A 27,818-nucleotide genomic window follows, 5' to 3' on the forward strand; every position below is an offset into this window, starting at 1 on the left:
AACTGCATTTTAAATTTCATTTAATTTTTAAAATTTGAATAGCCACATGTGGCTCGTGGAACCACATTAGGGCAGTTATCTATAGTCATTTCTCTGTTGAGTTTTTTTAATTTTTTTGTAGTTGTAGATGAACAGAATGCATTTATTTTATTTATTTTTATGTGGTGCTGAGGATTGAACCCAGTGCCTTAAACATGCGAGACAAGTGCTCTGCCACTGAGCTACAGCCCCAGCCCCATCTGTTGAGTTTTTAAAAATAAGCATCAAGCACCCATTTTCATCAGTCACTAGGCTACATGCTTGATGGCAACTGTCATTTCTCAATGTTGGTCTTAAATCCTTTGTCCTCTACCCACTGATGACACTTTGGTTAAGAAAACAACAAAATGATCTTTAGATCTTTTCCTTTCAATTTCTCCTGGCAGATTGATTCTCATCTTTGCTACACATGCTGTTGATCATCCACCTCAGCTAGTCTCAGACTTACTTTGTTCCCTGAGCTGAAGTATTACTATAGCCCAGAGGGTCCTAACCTACCTCCATATTGGGAGCTCCAAGGCCTAGACCCCATCAGAGGGCTCTGGGAAGTAGTTTTTGAGTTTTCGAAGAGTTTCTAATGTGTGACAGGGCCAAAAACCACTGGTTAAATCTGAATTATGGAACAGCAAACCCATTTCCTTGGCACAGAACAGGCCTAGGATCCTTGTGACTTACTGATAGTCTGTTTAACTGATAATTGGAAAAAATTTTAAAGGAGAAAAGACCTTGTCTATTTAAATTTAGGGCAACTACATAGCCTGTTATGCATGTTTATGCATGTATACTGTGCATAAAATTCTAAGCTAGGCCAATGCTACCCTTACTGTTCTGTGGAATTCTTGTCCAAACAGAATTTGCCAGTCCTCAAATAAAATAAACATGTTAATGATTTCAATAACAGTGATGGATGCAGAAGCTTTTGATAGTTCCTTAGAAAGAGCTTAATATATAATAGCAAAATTATTTCTAAAGTTAGAGGTAATTATTGTCACCTAGTGCAATAATTGGGATGAAGCTTCCTATATGTAATCTCTACTCCTGGGCTTCAACTGGTAATGAAATAACAGTTTATGAGGACACATAAGTGTCTTATTCAAGTGAGGGATGCCCATCAGACACCCCATAATCAAAGAATCTAGAGGCTTGGAGTGACCATCTCATCCACAAAACAACCCTAGCCAAAGTTTAAACTATTCCCTGAGAGGCCCCAGGCCTGTTTGACAAGCTTCTGAAGAGAAGTTAGTAATGACTTTGGTAGGTCACTTATACCTTTGTTCATGGGCCTAGATAAGAGATGACATTGTCAGTCTCCTCTCTTCAACATACTCAAAGAGTGGTTTCAAATAGATAGAAAATCTTTTTTTAATTTTTCTATTAATTTTCTTAATTTTTCTATTTTCCCCTACTCTGAGTAAGAGTTGGCAATCTTTGCATCCTGGGACAGTTAGAGCACTCCACCCCAAAGAAATTCATAAGTAATGTAAAATTAGTAAGTAAAATAATTGTAAAATTTTATTTGGTAGAATCAAAGTTTTGGTGGCCAGAAACGTAGACTTTTCATTAAGAGCTCAGTAGATTCAAAGGTAGGAGTACTCAAGAGAGAACTGAGAGCTAGGCTATTAAACTGAAATTGGGGGCTAGGTATTTTTTCCTTTTTAATCTTTTTGTCCCTAGAAACTACAGGTTCACTCAAATGTTACTGAGTACTTGAGATGGGAATGTTTGGTAGACCTTAAGTTAAAATGAAGACCAAGGGCCATGACAGGAAAATAAGTTATTCTGGAAAGGAGCCTGGAATAGCTTGATACTTGATAGTTGGAAATGAATCCCAGTTTAAACTGGCTGCAGCCAGCATCCAAAAGACCAGCAAAGGGGAAAAACAAGGGAAGAATATGAATAAACTATATCCCGGGATTTGTTTCAGCAAGAACATATCCAAATATCTAATAATCAAAGACTTTGATTAGCTTTTTTTTTTTTTTTTTTTGGTATCAGGAATTGAACCCAGAGTCACTTTACCACTGAGACACATCCCAGCCCTTTTTATTTTTTATTTTGAGACAGGATCTTCCAAAGTTGCTTAGAGCCTTGCTAAGTTACTGGAGCTGACCTCGAATTTGCAATCTTCCTTTCTCAGCCTCCCAAACCACTGGCATCACAAGCATGTGCCACCATGCCCGGCTCCTTTTTCACTTTTGTTTTTTGTACTAGGGATTGAACCCAGGAGCACTCGACCACTGAGCCACATTCCCAGCCCTATTTTGTATTTTATTTAGAGACAGGGTCTCACTGAGTTGCTTGGCACCTCAACATTGCTGAGCCTGGCTTTGAACTTGCAATTCTCCTGTCTCAGTCTCCAAAGCTGCTGGGATTACAGGCGTGTGCCACTGCGCCTGGCTCCTTTTTCACTTATTGTTTTATATAGTCATGTATGGATTGGAGGGTATATAAAGGGAATAGGAAAAGAAAACCCTTAAAATTCCTTCTGTATTGGTCATGGTTCTATGTTCATGAGTGGAATCCTCATGGACCAAATAGCATGTTTATTTGGGTCAGACATATCTCATTGTTATCTATTCCATGCTTCTCTTGTGGATGTCAAGAATTGAGAAACATTTAAGCAAGGTCATCTCTACTAGCTGTCAAATAAGAATTTAAATGTTAAATAGAAATGTTAAAAAACAGAAAATCAATCTATCTGCCAGAAGATAACTGTTCCTCAACCTGGAAGAAAATTCAAGTGTTTATAACTGCTCTCCTTGGACACCCTACACAGGATATTGACTCCCTAAAGATGTTCAAATCCTAATCCTTACAATCCTGGAATATGTTGTAATACAAGAAGAAATTAAGGTTGCTGATAAAATTGCTGATGACCTTAAAAATAGGGAGGTTTTCCTGGATTTTCCAGGTGGGCCCGTGTGATCACAAGGGCTTTTATAGTGAGGTAGGGAGTCAGAAGAAGGAGTGTCAAAATGATGTCAGGTAAGAAAGATTGGATTGGCTATTGCTAGCATTTTAGACATTAGGGGGCCATGAGTCAAGAAAAGAAAAGGAGACAGATTCTCCCCTACATTCTCCACAGACAGGAACCTCCATCACCTGTTATCATCTTAATTTTAGCACAGTAAGACCCATTTTGGACTTCTGAAATCCAGGACTATAAAACAATAAAGTTGTATTGAAACTCACACACACCTCTTCAACTTATTTCATCTATCATTCATCTAGGGGCACCAGATATGGAAACAAATGGAAAAATCAGAGACTCATTTGTGTTAATGTGAGTTTGTGATCAGGATAGTAAATGGCATCTCATCAACATTTGTCTAGTAGAACATGACTACCAAACAAGAAAGGAAGACTGGTTATCTTCTCAAGGTAGGTAATGAGTCATGGCCTGCCACATACTTGGCAGATGATGACAGGTTTTTTCTAGACTTGGAAATTTTAGAGTAACATGATTATTTGCAAGTATAGTAAGTTGAAAAAGGTCCTTGTGGAAAGGATAGAGTACTCCATATTTTTTCAAGTATGATTTCATTTTTCTTTTTAAGTGAAAAGTTACATGTCCAATATTTTTGTTGTACCTAATCCCTTAATCAGAACTCTCCTTTTATGAATAGAGTACATTAACCTTGTGGATTAATTCCTTCTTCCCTACCACCCAAGAAAGATTGAGTAAAGGAGAATAAAATGATTTATAGGGGACAGCACAAGTCAACCCTATCCTGAATATATCTTATCAACTTTACCACATTTGATCAATTGCAACTGAGAGTTAGCCTATATGGTGTCTTTTCTAGGATACAAGTAATGCAGTACAGAAATACCCAACATATGCCCTAGTTATTATCTGCAGATATTTGCGGTGTTAATAGTATTTTTAGATTATACTGGTTATTTGTTGGTTTGTACTTGATAGTTTCTAAAATAATTTGATCACTGGGTACACCTATATGTGTACAGATTGTCATATTCTGTCTGGAAAATGTCCTGATGGCAGTCTTATCTGACATCTCCTGCTGAATACCTGGAGAAGTCCCTTAAACTTTCAATTTCAATAGCCAATGAGTACTCCAACACAATGTGTGGAATGGAAACGCGTGGAAACATTTTTTGTAGTGTACCTCTTCCAAGGAGTTCTGTTTATTAACAAAGGTTAATTCTCTTTGCATCAAACATCAAAGTTCTTAAATATGAATTTTATCATAGCTTATAATTTGCTATTTTCCCCTGGAGATTATGTCTCAGGTATCAGAAAAGTCAAGAAAAACTAATTAACTTTTGCTTTAAATACAATCTGTCAAGATCATGTTTAATCTGTATGAAAAGGCCAAATAATGTGGTCTATGAATAACAGGTATTGTTTTAAAATGTATTCCCTTGATCACTACATCCCTAGCTTTATTTATTCTAGGATCCAGGCTAGTATTAGAACTATATTTATTTCAAAGAGCTAAACCTCTCCAGATGGAGGTAATGGAAGCTCCTAAATTGAGTGAGGGGAGGGCATAAGCACATTTTGCAGAACATCAACATCTGCCTTCATTGTTGACATTTGGGCATGACTTAGCACCTCCACCTCCATCTGCCTGTCTCCAGCTGATCAAAGGATATTTCCCCCCCAAAAGGAAAAGTATTAAACATGGCCACTTCCCAAAGTCTAGGTACACCTGAAGTATTTTGTTAAGTCGCAAAGTAAGAAAGGTAAAGTCTGAGAGTCTTTTATTTTGATGCTCCAATTATGGAAGTAAGATCACCAGTAATGCTGGTTGTGGAGACCCCAGGGGACTGGAGGACCATCTCTCCAGCTTTCTATTCAGTGAGAAGTAAGCACTTTCTCCTGGTCACACAGAGATAGCATGATAGCTTCAAGAAGCTTGTGAGCAATGCATAGTACTTCACAGCCAAAGGAGACTTCAGAAACAATTTCCTCCAACCCTCTCATCTTACAAAAGTAGAGACCAGAGAAGTGAAGTGGTTGGCCAAAGTCACCAAGCAAGTGAGTAATAAGACCAAGAATCTAGGTTCCCGACTGGGCTCACCACATGACTTTCCCTCCAGGTGGCTCTGTGTAAGTTCACCTCTCTCTCTCTCTCTCTCTCTCTCTCTCTCTCTCTCTCTCTCTCTCTCTCTCTCTCTCTCCCACACACACACAGTTTTTAATGGGTGCATTATTAACTTAGCTTTTAAATCAAGATGTGGGGCATTTAGCAACTTCAAGATTTGGCCCCATTTTGCACAGTGTAGTCAGATCCTTCTGAATGCTGGAGCCACAGATGGGCAAAGCCAGCCAGAGGTCTGGGATAGCTGCTCCAATGCCTGTATTTATCTGCATTGAACTAGAGCTTCTAAATGGGCACACAACAACAGCACACTCAAGAAACACAACAGGCAAAAGTGCAATTCTGCATCCCTTTATTTATAAACGAGTTGGGAATGCTGTGTTTGGGAGCAGGAGTGGGGATGGAGAAGGAGTATGGGGAAGGGTACTGATTCCAGTAGTTCACATTATTCAGCACCAGAGCAAATGCTTGGGCATTAGGTCGGGCTTTAACCCAGACAAGTCATCATCGTCTTCTTGTCTTATTATATGTACAGCAGAGTCTTAAGTATGTATGCTCTTCTTATGGCTTTGTCCCCAGACACATTGCGGTGACACAACAAAAAAACTAGAGAGGCATCTAGAGAAAAGGAGAATTGCAAATACCTCATAAGCTATTTTTTTTTTTATCAGACAGCCAGGACAAATGCTGCATGGATGCCTGAGAAACAGGCACATGTCTGCTAGTTAGGAGCTCATCTGATTCAGCTGAGCCAGTGATGCCATTTTGCATCTCTCCCTGGGGTATGACTGGGTGCCAAAATAAGTCCTGAAGATGGAGAGAAAACAAATCTATGCTCTTCCTGTTCCCCTCCCCTTCAAGGATGAAATCACAGCCTCTAGGAGCCTAAAACATGTAGAAAGGTTGAAATTCCCTAGCTGTTTCTTTCACTCAGAGCAAGTCAGAAGTTAGGCTCCATCTGCCTTGCTCCTCATGAGGCTGTCTTCCCCTTGCCTTTGTAAGGTCCTGGCACACTGGAGTTTGCTTGCCAGAAACAGGTCATGCAGTGTGACTGTGGTGTTATAATTCCACACTTGTTTAGTTGGAGGAGGGGTCAAAATTTGATTTCAGGGTTCCTGTCAGGAGGATGTGGAAGCACTGAAATGTGAAAGGCTGAGAGGCAGGGACTCGCACCTGATGCCACCTGTGCTGCATGCATATCCACTGAGCTTGGAGGTATGTAACAGGAACCTTCCTCCTTTGCCTATTAGGGGCCAAGTTAACTCTGGAAAGGGAACAGAAAATACTGACCCTCCCACTCCCACATTTCTTCACTCCCATTTTTTCCCATCTTCATAACCTGCCCCATCCACAATCCTAAACTGCTCTCATTTAGCTCTTTTCAGTCTGAAGTTTCCTTCCATTTCTACAGCAAAACAAAATCTATTTTCTTGCTTTTTGTAACTTCTGCCTACCTCACTAAGTTTGTAGCATATTTACTATATTTCTTACTCCAGCCTTAACTTGCTCTTGGCCATGACTGTTGACTGGATGGCCCAAACAAAGGGAACTCTAGTTCCTCCTGGGTGCAGGGCAGGTGGGGGTAGGGGCTGGGAGAGACTGAGAGATGGCCAAAGATCAACAAAGTTTGGATGGCAGAAATGCTCCCATTCCTTTCTCAGTAGACTTGTGGTCTTAGGAAGGAGGGGAGGTGTTGTTAGAGGTTAGGAGGATGAGATTTAGAACCCACTTATCAGTTGTTGGGGCCCGTCCCTGTAATATCCCAGATTATTAGTCATTTCCCATAATTGGCAGCTATGGTGGCACTATCTGATGAGTCACATATGTGGCACCTGTCAGTATGCTGTATAAGGCCTGCAAATTTATAGTCAGACTTGTTTATCAACCACATACTGTTTGCTCCAGAGCAGGATTCAGTTAGAAATGGATGTACCCACCCTGGGAATGGAGTCAGAGCATTAAAAGGCCTCCTCAAGAGAGTTTCACCTACAAAATGAGATCCTGACATAGTTTAAGAGAGTGGATGTTCTTTATTCTCCTCCTCTCTCTCTAGGAGCCTCTTTTCACTTTCTTAATTCTCACCTTGTTTCTCTTTTCTTGCCCAGCTGGTCCCCTGGACCTTTCACTGCTACAAGTATCAGTCATGAAATGACAGGCATACAATACATGCACAGTGTGCCCTGGGGGCATGGCGGAAGGCAAAGGCCAAATGGACACAAAGGAAGAAAGGAGCCCTTGCTGCTCTCTGTAGAGTATGCTCTGGGAGGGCCTTAACTGCAAAAAGAACTTTACTTCTCAAAGACCAAGTTCCTGCTCGTCCTCTGTCTTGCTTGAGTGCTTTACAGAGTTCTGGAGAAAACCAGGAACAAGGAGGTTCCAAGCCAGCTTAGCAGCATAGTTTTGCTTTCCAACAAACACCGCTAGTCTCCAGGTAGGCAGGGAGGTAGTTCAACCCCAACACAAAGGGGAAAGACATGCCACCTTCCTTCATCAGTTGCCCCCAAAAGGCTGGCTCCCAAGTCCTCTGAAAAGGGGTGCTTCTGTCACAAGAGGTGCTGGGCTCTGCCCACAAGTTGCTGGTTGGGGTCTCTGTTCAGTCAGATCCCAGCTCTGCCTGACATTACCAGGATAATGAGGCAATATCTACATCTGCCCAAGAGTTTGGTTCTAAACCTTGATTCTACCTGCTCATTTCCTACATGTGATAAAGGAGCAGTAACTTCAGACAACTCTGTAGGAATCTTAAGAGTCTTCATCCCATTTAACAAAAGCTATAGGCAGCAATAACTAGCCCATTCAAAGAACTATCCCATTGTTCTTTGCAAAACTCTTCAGAACCTGCCTTCACCCCAAAATGTTATGGGAGGCCATGAGAACAATAATAATTTCCTGGTTGGGACAAAATATTTCTACAAGAATCTGGTATGAGCTTTTGACAAAGTGCCCAAGTCACAAGGGAACCAGATGGTTCTTTAGATAAGGATTTCAGCAGGCTATTAGGGTGGAGAGCAGGAGAGGAGTATATCATAAAATGCCACCACCACATATTCATATTGCATATGGTATACACCCTGGGGTGGCATATTTGGAGCATACACAGAACAGATACGTGCAGGTAGCACCCCCTATCAGTATACTATGTGTTTGGTACATCAAACTGTTACTTGAGGTCTATGAAACTGTTAACTGGTCAGAAATGGGAAGAGCCATTCCATAGTAGCATCCTTTAAGGAGAAGCTTCGAGAGATGTTTCTCATCTGCCAAACTTGGAGCCAAAGCAAAGCAGCTCCTCTTTTTTTATACAGGTTGTTTTTCCTTGTTGCAGTTTCCACCGATTAAGGTAATTTCTGGAAAACAATAAAGTCACACCAATAATGAGAAAGTACAGCCAGGAGCACATCAGGACTTAGGTGGAATTCTCCTTGCCAACACTGTCCTCTGAGTGAGAAGTTAGGGTTCACACTAGATCACCTTTTATATCTGATCCAAAGCAAGGTTTTGGCTCTGAGCCATGGTCCCGGCACTGGAAAGATTTGATGTGTTGCCACATCAGGTCTTAGTGGCTGCACTGAGAAGACTGGAATTTGTCTTTAACATGACTATTTCGGAAGCACTTTGCCACCTCTATTGGAAACAAATTTATTCTGGCAGAGCTTGGGTGGTAGGAGGCAACGTGCAAGGCCCTTTAAAGAGCCAAAAGTAGCAGGTTGAGGAAACAGCTGCTTCCACAGGTAGTTTACTTGATGGGGATGGGGGCATGGATAAAAGCAGAAGTCACCCTACTCAGTGCAAGTCTCCCTGGGGTGCTCTGCTCCTCTCTTTAGCAAGGTTAAACTAGAGTGATTCTAGAGGATGCTAAGAAGGTTTATGGAGGTTCTCCAGCTGGAAACCTCCATGCTGAGCCCAGTTGGGCCATGTGGAAGATGAGGGAGAACAGATCAACCTTCCCTTAGCAGAGCTCAGGGCCTCCCTATTGAGCCGTAGCTCCCATGATTCTTCCCCTTCAAACACCACCCAGGCATCCCCAGTGCCCCTCCCCCTCCTGTGTGGTGTGGCTCTTGCCTGCCAGCCACCTTTACTTCTCATCCTCATCCCCCTCACTCATGCTGCTGATGGAGGCTGAGGCTGCTTTGGGTGAGGAGGGAGGTGAGGTTTTGATCGGAAGCCACGAGAAGGTGGGTGACGGGGAGCGGGAAGGGGACCGGCTCCTGGTTGGGCTGCTCACAGGGCTCTGCTTGGGTGATAAGGCTTGTAGCATCCGGCTACTCCTCTCCTGGAACATCTGCTTCTAGAGAGAAATTTGAGAGAAGGTGTCTGTTAACGTAGCAGTCTCAGGTGGCAGCAAAACAAAAAGGAAAGACAGGAAGGAAAGACACCACCCCCAAACCCCTGTGCCCACATCATAGACTACATTCCATGTTGCCAAAGACCACGAGTGGTAAGAAATTGGCCAAAATTCTGAGCTAGAGAGATGCTGATACATAAGATTACAATCACTGCTAGTTCTTGGGATTCTTTCTTTTCTTCAGTCTACACAATTTAATTGAGTATCTATTTTTTAAATATTATTTTCTAGTTGTAGTTGGACACAATACCTTTATTTTAATGTGGTGCTGAGGATCGAACCCAGGGCCTCACACATGCTAGGCTAGTGCTCTACCACTGAGCCACAATCCCACCCCAAAGTATCTATTATTTGCCAGGCAAACAGTAATGTCGTAGGTATTGGAGGGGCAGGATAAAATAAAACAAATATCTCTGTCCTCGTGGACTTAAGGAGGTATCCCATAATAAACAAAATATTTGGTATGTCAGGTGGAATTGTGTCTGTGAGAATAATAAGATGAGGATATAGCAAGTAGGAGTAGGCGTGGGGGGCTGCATTTATAAATGTGGTGCTCAGGAAAGGCCTCCCTGAAAAAAATGTTATTTGAGCAAAGACCTGAAAGAGATGAGGGAGAGACTCTGTTGAGTAGAAATTAGGCAGAAATCTCTAAGAATGAAGCATAGTATGCACTAGGAAGAGCAAGCAGGCCATGGGGGTGGAGTGGGGTCTGCTGGGTGGGGAACAGGATAAGGGAGGGAGTTAAGGGATCACCAGAGAAGTAGCACAGAGCTGTGCTGCTTAGTGTGTTGGCGGCTATTGTGGGAACTCATCTTTTACTGAGAACCGCAGGACATGTTCAAGGAGAGGAGGGAGGCCATCATGGCAGCAGTGAAGAGAGCTAGTGGGAGAGGAGTGTGGGAGGGTTTGGGAGTTATTAGGCTGGTGAAAGAACAAAGGATTGTTTTATGTAGGGCCTTCTCTGAGGAGAAGAAAAACCTTTGGAGAGTTCTGAGCAAAGGAATAACAAAATTTGCTTTTGTCTTCTGAGAACCAATCTGGCTGCTGTGCTGAGCATAGACTTTAGTGAATCAAAGGCAGGAGCAGCGAGACCAATGAAGAACAGACCATCTCAATAAGAATCCAAGGTTATATGGCAGCTGGCCTAATGGTGATGGTGGTAATGATGGTGAGAAAAGGTTGGATTCCCACTATATTTTCTCCATATTTTCATTAAGGTATATTTATTTCACCTTTCTCATGCACAGTTCTATGAGTTCTGACAAACACAGTTGGGAGACTACCAGCATGATCAAGGTGTAGAAGAGTTCCATCAGCCCCCAAATTCCCTCATGATCTGGTAGTCATTCTCTCTCCCCACCTCTGGCAACAGATCTGTTTTCTGGCCCACAGTTTTACCTTTTCCAGAATGTCATCAAAATGGCATCCTACAGTATATGGTCTGGCTATATTTTGAAGGTTGAGTCAATGGGACTTGCTAACAGACAATATGTTGCTCATAGGAGGGTAAGAAATCAAGTGATTCCAGTTTCTGGAAAGTGGCTATGCTATTTGCTGGGGTAGAGAAGAGTGTGGGGGTGGGAGGAGGTTTTGATGGTAAAATTGGTTTTCCAAACTGGGCCCTCAGGTGACTGTTGCTTGGTGCTTTCAGAAATGAGCCCTTCCCTGACACTGTCCTTCACCTTTCTGGGAAACTCAGTCCTGGCCTCGAGTTCCTACCTGACAGGCCTCTAGGTGCTGGCAGCCTACATGGCCTCCTACCCTTTGACTGATGCTCAAACCCCCACTCCCAGATGCTCCATTCCACCACCTTCTGAGGGTTCTGCCTATGGTGGCTGAGGTCTTTTGATTGCTCACAGCTGAACCTTGGCCTCCAAAAGCTCAGTCCAATCTTTTCATCCTAAACTAGCCCTCAAAGCCAATTTTCCTATACATTGAGTATCTTTCATCCAATGCATGGAGCCATAAGTGATTCAGATTTTGAGTTTTTAAAATTTTGGAATATTTGCATATACATAATGAGATATCTTGGGGATGGGAACCAAGTGTAAACACAAAGTTCATTTATGTTTCATATAAACCTTATACACTTAGCCTAAATGTAATTTTACATGATACTTTTGTTGTGCATTTGTCCTTTGCCTGTGACCTGTCACATTAGGTCAGGTGGAATTTTTAACTTGTACATCTTTCAATGCTAAAGAAGTTTCAGATTTGGGGACATTTCAGATTTTGTATTTTCAGATTAAGGAAGCTCAACCAATACTACCCATTTTAGACTTTGCTTATCATTTGGATTATTCTGTTCTGCAGATTATTATGAACATCTTCTGGGGCCTGGGTACTGCACAAGAAGAAGGGGATGCAGAAGACAAGAATCAAGCAGATGGCTATGGCTGATCTGGGTCTTTGATAATACACAGGAAAAGGGATTAGAGTTGATGGTAAGTTTTGGGGGACTGGTGGGGAGAGGACCAGCTTTCCAAGCAGAGGACACAAAGTAGAGAGTACTAAGTGCAAGTTGCTTGGCATGACTAGAACATATGGGGTGACAATAGCCTGGGCCTGGAGCTCCAGAAGGAGACTGGACTGCCACCCTAAGCTCCCTGGGAAGATGTTAATCAAAGGAGGGCTATGATCAGATTTGTTGTTTAGAAATATCTTTAAGCATAAAAGAAACCATAAAGAAAAATGTCAATATTTGACTACATAAAAATTTAAAAGTTTGAAAAAATATTATAAAATAAGATAAAAGGTAAATAGAAAACTATGGGGAAATTTTTGCAACATTTGACTAAAGGGACCGGGGATTTGACTCAATGGTAGAGTGTCTGGTTAACAGGCATGCGTCCTTGGGTTCAATCCCCAGCACCACAAATAAATAAATAAATACTAAATAGAGATTATAAATTAAAAATAAGGTAAAAACCATAATAAGAAATAAAAATAAAATAATAAATAAAAAATAAAAATAAAATAAAAACCATAATAAGAAAGGAATATGGGATGTTCCATGTGGCAATCACAAAAGAAATTTATAAATGAATTCTAAACATGTTCAGAGTCACTGATAATCAAACAGATGCAAATAATTGTAATGAGTTGTTTATATATCGGATTGCTAACTTTCTTCAAAAAACTGCAATGGCTAGTGTTGATGGATGAGGGCACAGAAAAAGTAGGAGGAATACACAGTAGCATCTTTCTCAGGGGTAATTTGGCAATAGGTGCAAAATCTATTTTTTTTCTTTCCTGAGGAGATAATCAGAGATCTATGTGAATGTCTATTGTTTATATGGATATTCAGTGCAGTGTCATAACAGACAAAACTGCAAACAGGGCTCAGTGGTAGAGTACCCACCTAGTGTGTACAGGGCCTGGGTTCCATTCCCAGCACTATGAAAAAACAAACAAACAAACAAAACAAAAACTCCCTAAATAGGTTAGAGAAATCTCATACAACTCCCATATGAAATACTAAGAAGTTGAGGAAAATCAGGTTCTTAAAAAGTATTTAATATGAAAAAAATGCTCATGAGCAATTATAAAGTAAAAACAATTTTAGAATATGTTCTGCATGATTTAAATGTTGTAGAATTAATGTATATAATGTAGAAGGAAAAAGATATGGGTGATGGGACAACAGGTAATTTTTAGTCTCCTTTTAGTCTTTATTTTCTAATAATTCTATAATGAATACAGTTGGCTGTTCATATCTGCAAGTTCCACATCTGTGAATTCAACCAACTGTAGACCAAAAATTGTACTTGTGCCAAACATGTACACATTTCTCTTGTTATTATTCATTAAACAATATAGTATAAGATATATGTACATAACATTTATATTGTACTAGGTATTGTAAGTATTGTAGAGATGATTTAAAGTGTACAGGAGAATTATATAGGTTATATGCAAATACTACACCAGTTTATATAAGGGACTTGAACATCTACAGATTTCAGTATCTAAGGGAAGTCCTACAACCAATACCTTGCAGATACCAAGGGTTGTCTGTATATTACTTTTATGATCATAAAAAAAGTATATGGTAGGAGAGGGGGAGTGCTGGGGAGTGACACTGGCTAGTTTATATTGTTATACTGTGTGCATACATGAATATGTAACAATAAATCATTATGTACAACTATAATGCACCAATAAAAATGTGGAAAGAAAACAAAACAAACCATCAGAAAGTGTATGGTAGGAATACAGGAAGATAATGCAGATGTCTTGGGCAGGGAGATGAAGCAGAAGGGCAGACACTGCAATAATCATGTAGGTGAGAAAATATTAATGCCTCAGGCACATCATCAATTCCTTCAGGCACTCATTTTTCCTTCCTAAGCTCTAGCCCATCACTTTTTAGAGTCTCAAGTTTCCTCTAGTAGATACAAGAGAGATGACTTGCTGATCACTAAAATCCTTTCCAGATTTAGAATTCCACATGCCTATGAATACAACAATTATTTACCTTCCATTAAGGGCACTGATAATTCTTCCCAAAGACATCCAACTCCCCTCAAAATCAAATAGAAAAAAATAGTATAGTACAACAACATTACCTTAGATTAAGCCCATTTATGAGACAAAAATCAAATGCCAAAAGGATCTGGTGGCCTATTATTAACAGCAACATTTAAAAAAATCCTTGAACTTCTAGCAGGCACTTTAAAATATGTGTTTTTATTACTGTAATCTTTAAGTATATTTTTAGTGGCAGCCATTAGCCCTCCTGCTGTTAATGGATTGTCACCATTTCCATTAGAAACCCACTTTCTAAGAAATCTACATCTTGTCTACTCTAGTTTGAATCAGACTCATAAATGAGAATATTCTGCCTAAGGGAATGAAGGAATTTGAATCCTTAATGATAAACAATGGTATCACACATCATAAAATGTGATATCCATGCAAAACAACTCCCGGCCTCGATTTGCAGCCTCTCTGATCTGTTTCTGGTACATTTTGAAGGGCGGTTCCCCTGCAAAGGAGCTGAATTAAATCGGGTCAGGAGACAGTTTGTAATGAGCTTCCTGGGAAGAAAAGCACTTTAGAAATATAACAAATAATGAAGACCATGGCATGGCATTTTCAAAGAGAAAAGGTATTTAAATTCAGTCTTTTACTGTATTAAGAGGTTTCCATTTATAAATTTTCCCCAAGAAAATAATCCCATTTATAGTCCTGTCCATATGAAAGTAATTTTCTATTTCCCTCCTACAAAGTTTTTCCTTTTAAGAAGTACTTAACATCTAGTGAGGCAATAAATGTCTTGACAAATGCCTTTAAAAGTTTCAGTATTTCAGATATATTCTGGCATGTCTGCTAGAAATGAAAAGTATTGTAGTATGATTGGTTTGAACCTCTGGTAAGCAAGATAAACTCAAGGAGAGTTTCAGTTTCTGTTTCAGTTCTGGCCAAGTTCATAAACAACATCATCAACAACTAACCCTTACACAGTTCCTGATGTGCATTTGGGTGCCAGGTACCATTATAAGGGCTTTCAAGTGTGAACTAGTTTAATCCTCCCAACAGCCCTAGCAGGCAGCTAAGCTTCCTTTCCCCATTTACAGATGCTGTGACTGAATCCTGGAGATGCAAAAGAACTTGCTACCAGCCAGGAAGTGAGTCCATGCTCATGACTACCTCTCTTGTAATTAGCCACTTTCATAGTAAGAAGCTTTTCATGTTCGCCCCCATCTACTTGTGCATTTGTTTAAAGATAATTTGTTTAAGCCAACTGTTAAAAAGTCCCAAGTGAGAAATCTATCTCAGATCCACAGACTTCATTTTGTATCTCCTTTCTCAAAATCAAAACAGTATTTGACCTCTTTTTGGGGGGATGGGGGTACCAGGGATTGAACTCAGAGAACTCAACCACTGAACCACATCCCAAGCCTTATTGTATTATATTTAGAGACAGGGTCTCACTGAGTTGGTTAGCGCCTTGCTTTGCTGAGGCTCGCTTTGAACTCACGATCTTCCTGCCTCAGCCTCCTGAGCCACTGGGATTACTGGCATTTGCCACTTTGCCTGGTCAAAACAGTCTCTGAAATTAGCAGTGCCTAAAATGAAAATGGCTATTATAAAAAATGAAATAAAATGATAAGTGTTGGTAAGGATATGGAAGAATTAGATTTTTTTGTGCATTGTTACTAGGAATATGAAATAGTGTAGCCACTGTGGAAACCAGTATGAATTTCCTGAAAAAATTAAACATAGAATTACTATATAATCCAGCAATTCCATCTCCATGTACATACCCAAAAGAATTGAAAACAGGGACCCAAACAGATGCACATAGCACCAATGTTCATACTAGTATTATCTACCATTGCCAAAAGGTGGCAACAACCAAAATCCATCAACAGAAGAATGGATAAACAAGATGTGGTACATATATACACACAACGGAATATTATTCAGCCTTTAGAGAGCTGCTACAACATTGGTCCAGGCTACAACATGAATGAGCCTTGAAGACATTATACTAAGTAAAATAAGCCAGACACAATATGACAAAAACTATGATTCTACTGATATAATACAGTATACCTAGAGTACACAAATTCAGAGATAGAAAGTAGAATGATGTTTGTCAGAGGCTGGAAGGGAGTTGTTTAAGAGGCACAGAGTGTTTTTGCTTCTGTTTGGGATGATGAAAAGGCTCTGGAGATAGATGGTGATGATGGTTACACAACAATGTGAATGTACTTAATGCCACTGTAATCTTAAATCATTAAAATGCAAATTTTTGTTATATATATATATATATATATATATATATATATATTTGCCATGATTTTTCAAATTAGCAATGGACCTCACATTATGTAAATCTGTTCTTTGTAAAAATGGACATACATAGTCCACTTGATTAAAAGGTAATCTCATAGGGCTTGGGTTTTAGCTGAGTGGCAGAGTGCTTGCCTAGCATTTGTGAGGCACTGCATTCAATTCTCAGCACTGTGTATCAATAAATGAAATAAAGGTCCATTGACAACTAAAAAATATTAAAAAATAATAAAGGTCCATAAATAACTAAAAAGAATATTTTTTAAAAGGGTAATCTCATATATCAGATGATGCATGCCTGCTTGGTTGGCATAGGATCTATCATTGATTGGACTGGAGCAAGAAGAGTTTACTGGTCTATGATGAATTAAAAACTTGCCCCTGACTTAAAAATATTCTCTCCTGGTGCTCAAGGAAAGAGTCTGTATTTATTTGCATGGTAAAAATCAATTAGAGTCATTTAATTTTAAACAGGAATGAATTCTGCTTTCAGAGTTAATGAAGGAATACAAGGGCAGCCCATTCAAAATAATACATAGTATTTTTAAAAATAGCATTTGTGGTTGAATAGCTGATATTTGAATAGAAGTCAGATATTTGAAGTAAAAACAAAAAAGTTTTGCTGGGAAGACCATATCCCCAAATCAAACCCCGAATACTGGGCCAACATCTCCTGACTTAGGTTCCTTGACCCTCAGTACTAAGTACTACTTTGAAAAAGACCCTTCATTGAGACAGTATGTCTTTCAGAAGCACACCCACCAAAGAGAATTAATACTGTGTCTCTGTTGGAAAGGTGCTATAGTTTGGGTCTGGAATGTCCCTCAAAGGCCCACTTGTTAAAGGTTTGGTCTCCTGCTCATAGCACTAATGGGAGGTGGTGGAAACCTAGTGGGAGGACTTCCTGTCACTGGGAGAAATCCTCAAAGGGAATTCTGGGACCCCCTTTCTTCCTCTTTCCCTTCACTTCCCAGCTGCCATGAGATGAGCAGCTTCCTTTACCACATACTCCTGCTATGATGTATTGTTTCACCACGACACAGAAACAATGGAGCCAATCAACCCTGGACTGAAGCCTCCAAAACTGTGAGCCAAAATAAACCTTTCCTCTTTTAAAGCTGATTTTGTTATAGTAACACAAAGCTGACTAACACAGAAGGCTTCCCTTTGCCATTCTGGCTAGGTTATAGGATACTTTCTGAGTATGAGTCAAGACTACTTAGAATTAAGCAAGCTGGGTGCAGCAGTGCATGCCTGTAATCCTAGAGCTCAGGAAGCTGTGGCAAAGAGGATTACAAGTTTGAGGCCAACCTAGGCAATTTAGTGAGACCCTGTCTCAAAATTTAAAAAAAAAAAAAAAATATATATATATATATATATATAAAGGACTAGTGGTCTAACTCAGTGGTAATGTCTCTGTTTTAATTCCTAGTATGGGGGGGAGGAGGAGGAGGAGGAGGAGGAAGAGGAGGAGAGGGAGAAGAAAGGGAGGGAGGGAGGGAAGGAGGAGGAGGAGGAGGAGGAGGAGGAGGACCAAATTGGGAGCAATTGCACATGCCTATAATTGCACATGCCTGTAATCCCTATTTGGGAGTCTAAGGCAGGAGGATTGAAAGTTCCAGGCCAGCCTCAGCAACTTAGTGAGGCCCTTAGCAACTTAGTGAGACCCTGTCTCAAAAATAAAAAGGGTTGGGGACATAGCTCAGGAGTAAAGTGCCCCTGGATTCAATCCCCAGTAGAAGAAGAATGAGAAGGAGGAGAAAGAGAAGAAGAATCAACAAAAGTAGCTGAATAAGTAGAGTGATGAGATTGGAAAACAACAGCTTGTACTTTCATAATTCACCAATCAAACTGAATAAGTGGGCAAAGATAATCCATTATAGCATTTAAGACATACAAAGATTGCTTGCTTTAAATTTTCAGAAGCCATTGTGGCTGACAGCCTCCAAGATGGCCCCCAATGTTTCTACTTCCTACTGTTCACCTCCTTATGCAGTATCCTCCCACAGTGGATAAGGAGCAAATTCAAATATTCCCTGGAGCCAGGCAGGCAGCATAAATGTGTGAGTCAGGTTGGGGGACAAGGAGAAGCTATGAGGAATGAGGTGACCATGAAAAAGTAGAGAAGTTCATGCCCTCTCTAAAACAAACTTTAAAATATTGCTGAGAACAAAGCAAACTAAATCTGCCTATTGAATTTAATCCACCAAATACAAAAATGTAATCTGGCACCATAAGCAATGAAAAACTAATGGTATAGAAGGTTCAGTCCTCATCATATCCTTCATAAATGCTAGAGGGTTCTGTGAATGGGTCTATCTCACACATCCATTCATATTTCCATTTATCCATAAACATTATGGAGTACCCACTATAAGCTACATATTATGCTGCATACTGATCCGGCTGTACCAAATTTTGTACCTTAAATTCTTCTATTTTGTGCCTTTCCAAGTTTGGGTAATTTGTATCAATACTGTATTTGCAGGTAATGCAGATCCTCTAGTTTAAGAAATGAGTTCCAGTCCCAAATCCACAAATAAAGAATTATTATAATAATAGCATATTCATGAAAAGCAAATTACTTATCTTGGCGTTTAACATCCTTGTACTATTTCCGTACTTTTAATGTCAACAGGAAAAAAGTAATGTCTAAGTCTGGCTGATACAGTAAATTAATGTTAATAACAGTTTTGACACTAATAGCAAGTTTGAAAAAGAAAAACCTCCAGTCTCTAAGCTGGGTTTCATTTCTTAAAAATCACCTCAGCTCACTGTCACCAGACTCCCTAAGAACAATTCCAGCTACTATTTTGCCTTCACTGGGTGCTTGAAAGGACTAGGGTCATAAAGTTGCTTCAAAATTATATCCTTTTCCTGCATTTGCTCACCCCAAGTGGAGAAAACATCTACCCCTTGTATTATAATATGAGGGCCTCTCAGCAGACATACATTTCTGAATCCCTGTAAGCAAATGAATATCTATATGGTTTCATTAAAAAAAAACACTAGCTATTCCTTCAGAGCCTGAAAGTTAACTGTGAAAACATGAACCACTAAGTTATGCATGAGATCAAGTGAGAAATATTCGACTTCATGTTCTAAAGATCAGAGAACAGAGTCTTTACTTTGTCTATCTTTGTCTTCTTCCATAGTGCCATGCACAGACTAGAACATTAATAAATGTCATGGATTAAATTGTTGGAACTGAAATTTTTAACAGGCCTGAGGAAAATGAAAGGGAATCCAGCACCTGGCTCTTCCACTCTTGCCAGCTCTTTCTAGAAGTTACTAAGAGCTCAAACAGCCCTTGCAAAATTTCTACCTCTCCTTTTCAAACTCAGACAAATAGATAGGACAAAGTTGGCCTATAACATCCACCTCTATAATAACTTTGAGGCCACTTGGCTTTAAGTAAGCCATCTCTTCCCAAACATTGTTCTTTTTCTATTATTGAGTGTTTTACTTTTAGATAATCCTATAATGAATGAGCTCAAACGAGCAGAGGCAGCAGTGAAAACCCAACAATAAAATAATTAAGTCAATGTGGATTGCATTAGAGACTTCTCATATCATAATAGGAAATGTAGGCTACTTAAAATCAGAAAAAGCAAGAGGAATCATGTATTTTTGTTTTACAAGGAAAGTCAGCATTAAAAGTATTTGTTTCATAGAATCCTCCTTAGTTCTACTGACAATAACAGTTATTTCCTCAGGAAGGGCAAGCATGGTAGAAATACCAATGGAGATCTAGGTGGCTTTCAGAATATTCTTTTTTTTCCCTTTCCATAGTTATCATTCAAAATTGTCTATAGAATTTAGGCAAGAAGATGATTTATATTTTTTCTCAGTTCATGGCCTCAATCCCTAAGATTTTGTGATTTGTCCTAACCCTTGTATGCCATGAAAAAATAGGAATTGTGGTACATATACACAATGGAATATTAATCAGCATTAAAAGAGAATAAAACTATGGCATTTGCAGGTAAATGGATGGAATTAGAGAATATCATGCTAAGTGAAGTAAGCCAATCCCAAAAATCAAAAGGCCAGCTGTTGTCTCTCATAAGTGGATGCTGATCCATAATGAGGGTGGGCATGGGGAGAATGGAGAAACTTTGATTGAGCAAAGGGGAAGGGACATGGGAGTAGGAAAGATGGTGGAATGAGATGGACATCATTACCCTAGGTACATGTATGACTGCACATATGGTGCAACATTACATCATGTACAACCAGAGAAATGAAAAGTTGTGCTGAAATTGTGTACAACGAATCAAAATGCATTCTGCTATCATGTATAATTAATTAGAACACATTTTAAAATTTTTAAAAAGAAAAAAAATAAGAAAGTCAGGTCACGATGGGCACAGCTACAAGGCAAAATTCTACCTCTTCTCTCTTTCTCGCTTCCAAAAGAAAAAAGGAAGATTCCTGACAACAAAAGGTAACCAAAGCAGCTGTACTTATTTTGCATTCTCCTCCCCAAAACATAAATACCTGTGGTTGATCCAAGAGCCACTGGCCTTGGCTTGCAACATAAGCTCTATGCTGCCAGCGAATGAGTGCTTACCCTTAATCTCAAGCTTTACATCATCTCCAACTGAGAGACTTGGATAAGCTACAGAACTAAACTCTGCAATAACTGACATTCAATGATTACTGAATGGCTAGGAACCTCTGGACAAAGAAGAGAAAGAAACCAGCCCTGCCTTTGGGTGCTACTGTGTACAATATTGAGAAGTAAGGCCATAACTCAATAAGGGAGTGACATAGTGCTCCATGAAAAGGAAGATAAACTAAAAACACTCATTCCTGTGGGGTAAGTGAAATAATTACATACCCATGCTCCATCAGGTCCGAACAGTTCTAGGAAGTTGCCAATGAATTCCCTTGACTTCTCTTCCCACTTCTGAATTAGATCATGACTCTTTTCTTCCACTCTGTTAACAAACTCCTTTGATCTTTCCTCCACATTCTTGACCTTTTCTTTCATCTTGTCCACCTGGTTCTGGAAACGGTACTTCTTTTCCTGGTCAAAATTTATAGAAGAAAGAAGTGGATTTATCCAAGAGGGCATGAGAGAGATCAATCATTCACACTAATGGTCACATTTTGTGTCAACTTGTATTTGTTTCTAACATTAAGAGTCAGGATGTTGCCATTTCCCAAGGGCTAGATTGACAGGAAGGGCAATTCTTATAAGAAAGTCATTTTTCATTAATCTATTTGGATATGTAAAGGGAAGTACAAGTTGTTTTAATTCTGTTAAATGTCTATGAGCTAAATTCACTTATATAAGAGAAAAATAAAAAAGATACAGTTGCCCTTTTATTAAAAAAAAGAATTCCTTTTTTAGTTGTATATGGACACAATACCTTTATTTTGTTTATTTTTTATGTGGTACTGAGGATTGAACCCAGTGCCTCACACATACTAGATGAGTGCTCTACCACTGAGCCACAACCCCAGCCCCCACAGTTGCCCTTTATTAGGCAAATATCTCACTCAATTTTTCTGGTACTTAGACAAAAGTACAGATTGTGTACAGAATGGTTTTCTGGTTAGCTAGGACATTGTTAAAACCAATATTGCTTGCAATAAGTGGGCCATTCACTGAGTTTTTGAACCTCTGTGTTATACCGAAATTTTCGTTGTAATGATATTTTCCAATAAGCTAGTTGGACTGCATCAATTTCCTTGGTGATGAAGAAAGTTTTTCTTCTGATAGCATCTCTGATCCTTGAATTTTCTTGTTAGGGAATTTATGCAGCAATGCTGTCTATCTATATGCCTGAAAGCCACTGTGTGTTGGGCAAGTCATATGTCACCTCTAAACCTGTTTTCTAATCTGTAAAATGGTGGTAAATTAAATAAGACAATGCATACAAATGCTTGGCACATGCCTGGCATTTTGCAATTGTTTGATATACATTGATCTCATTGAGATTAAATGGCACTGGCATTTATCTGTGTTACATCATGAACATTATATCAAAACAATGAAAATAACATGAGGCAAAGAGTCTTCAGCCATAAAATCATATGTTTTCCACTAAAAGGGTAAAAAGACATATTGTTTTTCTTCACTATGTGGGACTCAAGTTCATTTTGTAATTCAGAATTTTCCAAAGCACCTTGAATATTATGCAACTTATACAGATCTTCCTTGGATCCCTGACTTATATCTTCCAAACCTTACTGTAGCCTCAGGGTGAGGTATGAGCTATGTGTATGTCACACCTCAGCAATATACACACACATATATGCTGTGGGAAGTCATCAGTCTTTTATCATTTACTATGTGACCTTAGGTGAGTTGTTCAACCTCTCTGGGCCTCTGTTTTTCACCCCTGTGTTCAATGAGGTCATTATACCCAATCTTATAGGCTTATCATGAGGATTAAGTAAAATAATCCAGGTAAAACACTCAGATGGGCACATGATAAACTCTCAAGACATTTTAGCTGTTGACTTTACATCATTGTCTTCCATAGTTCACTTTGCACAGGAGATGGTTACTATGTACAGATCTCAGGGGCAGCAATGGGGAGCACTGGGCTGGGGAGTCATGACACTGGGACCTGCTGCCACCTCCACCTCTCCCTTACTTGAGGGATGCTGGCCAGGTTCCCTCTCTGGGTTCTGCTTTCTTCATCTCGGAATCAAGGGACTTAGACTTAATGACTGGCCCCCGTCAGGTCCCTGCCACTTCTGAGGTTCTGTGATTCATCTACACGCCTATCCAACACATTCAATTTCATTTCTGAGCTACGGCCAGGTTTGTTGTCACAGAAAGGCAGTGAGCGCATCCACACTGTCTGCACGGTTCCTTGAGCTAAGTGGCTTATCGAAAGACCGTTTAAAAAGAATGAGCAATGACTTTTGGAAATGGCTTGCCATGCTTGGATGGTTGACTGAATTCAATTTAAAAGAACAGACAGTTTAATTTATTGAAATAACCAGGGCTTTATTCTCTGTAAGATACCAAATAATCACTTTGACTGAATTCTTTTCAGCCACTTGTTCTGGTGCCACTCGAACCCGACATTTTCCATTTTGTTGCCCGGCTTGTGCGAAGCAACAGAGCCTGGACTCCCAGTGCTCTCTGCCTCATGAGGACAATTAATAATCACTGATTTACAATTAATGAACCTCTCCTATTTTGAAGGCACCAATATCAATTATGTAAGTGCTGCATAATTATGTCTGCATGTAATGATAAGTACCTAGTTTTTTTTAATCTTATTCTTTTTTTATTTTTGGTAATGGGAATTGAACCCAGGGGCATTTTACCACTGAGCCACATCCCTAGCCCTTTTAGTTTTTTATTTTGAGACAGGGTCTGGCTAAGTTGCTGAGTTGCTGGCCTTGAACTTGTGATCCTCCTGCTTCAGCCTTCCCAATAGCTGGGATTACAGGTGTGCACCACCTGGTGTAAATACATAGTTTTGAAGACAAATCACTCCTTCAAAGTATCGTATCTATTTCTGGGAGTTGGAATTCTGTATGTATGGAGGACTCTTGTTTTCATCAAAGGTATCAGCTCCTTGGAGGCCAGGCAAATACAGTTGTCCAGACTTGCTAACATCACCTCCAGCCATGGAGCTGCCCTTTTGCTTTGGAACAGCTTGTTTTGCTTGTTTTAAAGATTGTTTTAACAGTTGCTCTATTATTAAACTAACAACACCTCTGTGGGAACAATACAGTAGAAATACAAAAAGAGGTCAAAGACTTTAGACTTTATTTAAGCAGCTGTAATTTCTCTGGACAATAAAAAAAGGTTGTTAAGGTTTCTAATGAGCAGCTGTAAGCCCTAAAGAAAATGAAAATTTTTAAATGTTAAAACAAGAAAGCATTTTCTCTGGGCTTAGCATTTCATTGCTTCCCCTCACCCTCCTTCTTTCCCTTTAAGCAAAAGACAAATCTTGCCTTTTGCAAGGGGCAAGATTTCCCAGAAAACCTTTACTCAGGTCTGAAAACTTAAGAGGGAGGTTGGGATGAGGGAAGGGAAGTGAGGAAGCTTATTGGTTAAGTTATGTTACCCCTTTGGAAACTGGTTTTTTCATCTGTAAAATGGGGATAAAAACACATCATTGGGTTGTTATGTGGATTAAATGGGACAATAAATGCACAGCTTTGTTTTTATTTTTAGTACCAGGAATTGAACCCAGGGGCACTTACCACTGAGCTAAATCCCTCATCCCCAGTCCTTTTTATTTTTTATTTTGAGTCAGAGTCTCACTTGCTGATGCTAGCCTCAAACTTGTGTTCCTCCTGTCTCAGCTTCCCTTAGTCTCTGGGATTGGAGGCATGTGCCACAGCACCCAGCTAATACAAGGCATTTAGAACACTGCATGGCACATAGTAACCCCTTGGTAGATGACTGCAGTGGTAGTGGTGGAGGTGTGATGTGGTGGTCCTCAGGGGATGTGGAGGGGCATGCTTACATTTATAAAGCTGACATTCAGTTCCTTGGCTGTGTACCCTCTCTGGAGATTGCGTCGGGCATAAACATCATAGTCCCGGACAATTCTGGTGATGATGTCTGATGTGGAGATGCCTTCTGTTCTCTGGGTTGGAACAAACATTCCTGTTCAAACAGGAGAGGAGATAAAACTAAGATTAGTTTGGTTGACTCATTTTGTTTCATGGTCCTCCTTTCCAGGACAAAGTTGGAACTCTTACTTTGTCAGGAAAGCCTTCAGGTCTGGCTCCAACTCTTCTAGCCTCAGTTCCAAACACTTGCCCCCTACCATAAGGCCTGTTTCCAGGTGCACCACACACTCATCTGGCTCCTGAGTTGACTCATGCCAAGCCCATCCTTTCTGCCTTGGATAACACTTCCCTGCCCATATCAACTACAGAGCTCCTCCTTATCCTGCATGGTCCAGCTTCAAGGTTCTACCTTTGGGAAGTCTTTTCTGATATTACCAGGCAGAATCTACAACATTTTAGACATAAAAACATATTTTGTTAACAAAGGGATTTTTAATATCTGACTCCACATAGAAACAGATGTTTTGAAGGCACAGATTATGCCTTGTCTTTTAATCCCCAGCACTCAGCTCAGTGCCCCTGTGTCTAGCACGTGGAAGGTGCTCAATAAATGCAAATTAAATGAGTAAGTGAGTGAAGAATAACTGAGTCAATGAATTAGTCACATCACAGCTACTCCTCCTCTTCCAAGGAAGTCTGTGTCATGTTATACTGAAGGAAAAGAAGAGAAAATATACTGTTTTTGTTATCTCTGTTCTAAGAACATGTCTGTGGGGTTCTGGATGATTTTATCCAAGAGTCTACTCTGCATGGCAGTTTTACCACTCAAAAGCTCTTTCATGTGGAATACGCAGGACTGAGTAAAATAAACACGGAGGGTGCCAAGATGTAATAGTTCTATTAGAATTTCTTAAAGTCTTCAAAGATATGTTTGTGTATGCCAACCAATACAGGCTATAAAGAGGTCATAAATATTAATATAGAGGTGGATTCATGCTCAAAATTCTGTTGTCAACTGAAATAATATGTTGGCAACCGAGATCTTTCTACCCAATATCATTACAACCACTTAGAGACATCACACATGGGACAGCATGATAGAGCCCAGGGACAAAGGTAGCATGTCCTCAATTTATAGGATTGGGCAAGTCATTCAAACCCTAGGAAGGCAAGTTATTAACCTTAGTCTTCTTAACTGAGAGATGGGGTAGCTGGATACAGTGACTTGGGACTCATCTATGCCTTTTCTCTTGCCCTCGGTCCCCATATCTGGTCAATTTCCAATCACCAACCTATTTTTCAAAAAGTTTTCCTAATTCACCCACCTTTTTCCTCTCTTATCCTTAATCAATCCAACACAATCTTGTTCAAATATCACAGCAAGAGCCTCAAAAGCAGTCTCCAGTGGTACCGTGTGTGTGTGTGTGTGTGTGTGTGTGTGTGTGTGTGTGAGAGAGAGAGAGAGAGAGAGAGAGAGAGAGAGAGAGAGAGAGAGAGAGGTGTAGGGGATGAAACCCAGGGCTTCATGAAAACTAGACAAGTGCTCTATCACTAAGTGACATCCCACTTCAACCCACATAACAAGATCTACAAGGTGATTTTTTTTTTCAGTACTGTGGATTGAACCCAGGGACACTTTGCCACTGATCTACATGCCCAGAATCTCACTACATAGCTTAGGACCTCACTAAGTTCCCGAGACTGGCCTGGAATTTGCGATCCTCCTGCTTTAGCCTTCCAAGCCACTGGGATTATAGGTGTGCACCACCATGCCTGGCTCAGAGTGATCTTTCTAAATTGCTGAGGCTGGCTTTGAACTTTGGATCCTCCTGCCTCAGCCTCCTGAGTTTTGGGGATTATAGGAGTGTGCCACTATGCCTGGCTCAGAGTGAGCTTTCGAAATCTGCCTGCTCAGACCCCTTTATTGGCTTTCCACTGTCCTCTGAATTTAGAGCCCAATCCTTAATTTGGTTCTGAAGCAGCTTGCATGATCTCTTCTCTGTGCTTCTTTCTAGCCTCATCTCAGACCTTCTCCCCTTTACTCCCTAAAGTAAGACTCCTGTGCTGCAGATCTGCAGATTTTGTTCTTGTTGTATTCTAAGGAGCTGGGAAATACACTGTGCCTGCCTTGGCCCAGCCATACTGAACTTTAGTGTTCTGAAAATGTTGGCTCTCCTCTGCTAACTCTGTCAGAAACACAATCTATCTGGTTAACTCTTGGTCATTCTTTGGGTTTCAGTCTGGTGTCACTTCCTCAAGGAAATCCCTCAACCCCAGACCAGGACTTTTTGTTTGTTATTCCCTCCCATGTGCCATTGCTCTTTGCCTTCAAATACTGCAAGATTTTTATAGAACAACTTTTTCAGTAACTGTTTCCTCCACCTGCCTATAAGATACATGAGAGAAGAAACTCTTCTATGTTCTTAGCACTGAGTGACAAGCAGACACTATAGGAACACTGTTGAATGAATGACTAGATGAATATTGATCCCTCGATGACCTGGTTCATCCTGAATTTTTCAGTCTTCTAAACCCAACTAGGATGTCCCTTCTGAAACTTTCTTTTGATGTCATCTACTAGTGGTGCTGCTGATGTTAGGGACGGAACATTCAGTTTTTCATGTTCTGTGACTCAGAGGACTGAGTTAGGGTTTGCCACCAGGTGAAAAACTTTGTTTTATCACCCTCTAGGAGAGTGGAATCAAAAACAGAAAAATAAATGGAAGGCAGAGGGTGCAAATATCTAAACACATGGACATATATAGCACTGAAACTGACCCAAGTGTGTAGGGTGCTCTGGTGAGTGGAGGAACCCTGAGTAGTCTCAAGCTGGTGTCGGGGGGTAGGTGCTGGAACAACATCCCCACCTTGGTGGGAGCAGTGGAAAGCTTTCTCATAAGAAATTCATTCCATCTTTTAGCAGGTAGATATTTCTCCCATACTCTAGTCTGCTGTGATGTTAAGAGGACTCTAGCTATGAATAGATTTTAGAAAGTCATTTAGACATTGGTGACATGAGCTCACCCTTTCTTTGAAGCCAGAGGGTGAAGTGTCTGTGGTTGAGT

At 40.1% G+C, this 27,818-nt stretch overlaps 1 protein-coding gene across 4 annotated transcripts in view; it reads right to left on the reverse strand.

Annotated features, from left to right (window-relative positions):
* Nucleotides 1-5,475: 5,475 nt before the first annotated feature.
* Nucleotides 5,476-27,818, reverse strand: part of PCYT1B (phosphate cytidylyltransferase 1B, choline) — a 98,002-nt gene continuing 75,659 nt past the window's right edge. For 3 of the 4 annotated variants that reach the window (XM_081278272.1, XM_081278271.1, XM_081278273.1), the window contains exons 6-8: nt 24,705-24,847; nt 21,098-21,286; nt 5,476-9,396 (exon numbers count right to left, since the gene is read on the reverse strand). In XM_081278272.1, coding sequence (XP_081134398.1) covers nt 9,184-9,396; nt 21,098-21,286; nt 24,705-24,847 — 545 coding nt within the window. In that variant the 3' untranslated portion in view covers nt 5,476-9,183. The remainder of the gene's footprint in view (nt 9,397-21,097; nt 21,287-24,704; nt 24,848-27,818) is intronic. The other variant, XM_081278274.1, reaches the window with a different exon arrangement.

This window comes from Spermophilus citellus, assembly GCF_964194105.1.
Source record: "Spermophilus citellus genome assembly, chromosome: X".
Lineage (NCBI taxonomy): Eukaryota > Metazoa > Chordata > Mammalia > Rodentia > Sciuridae > Spermophilus > Spermophilus citellus.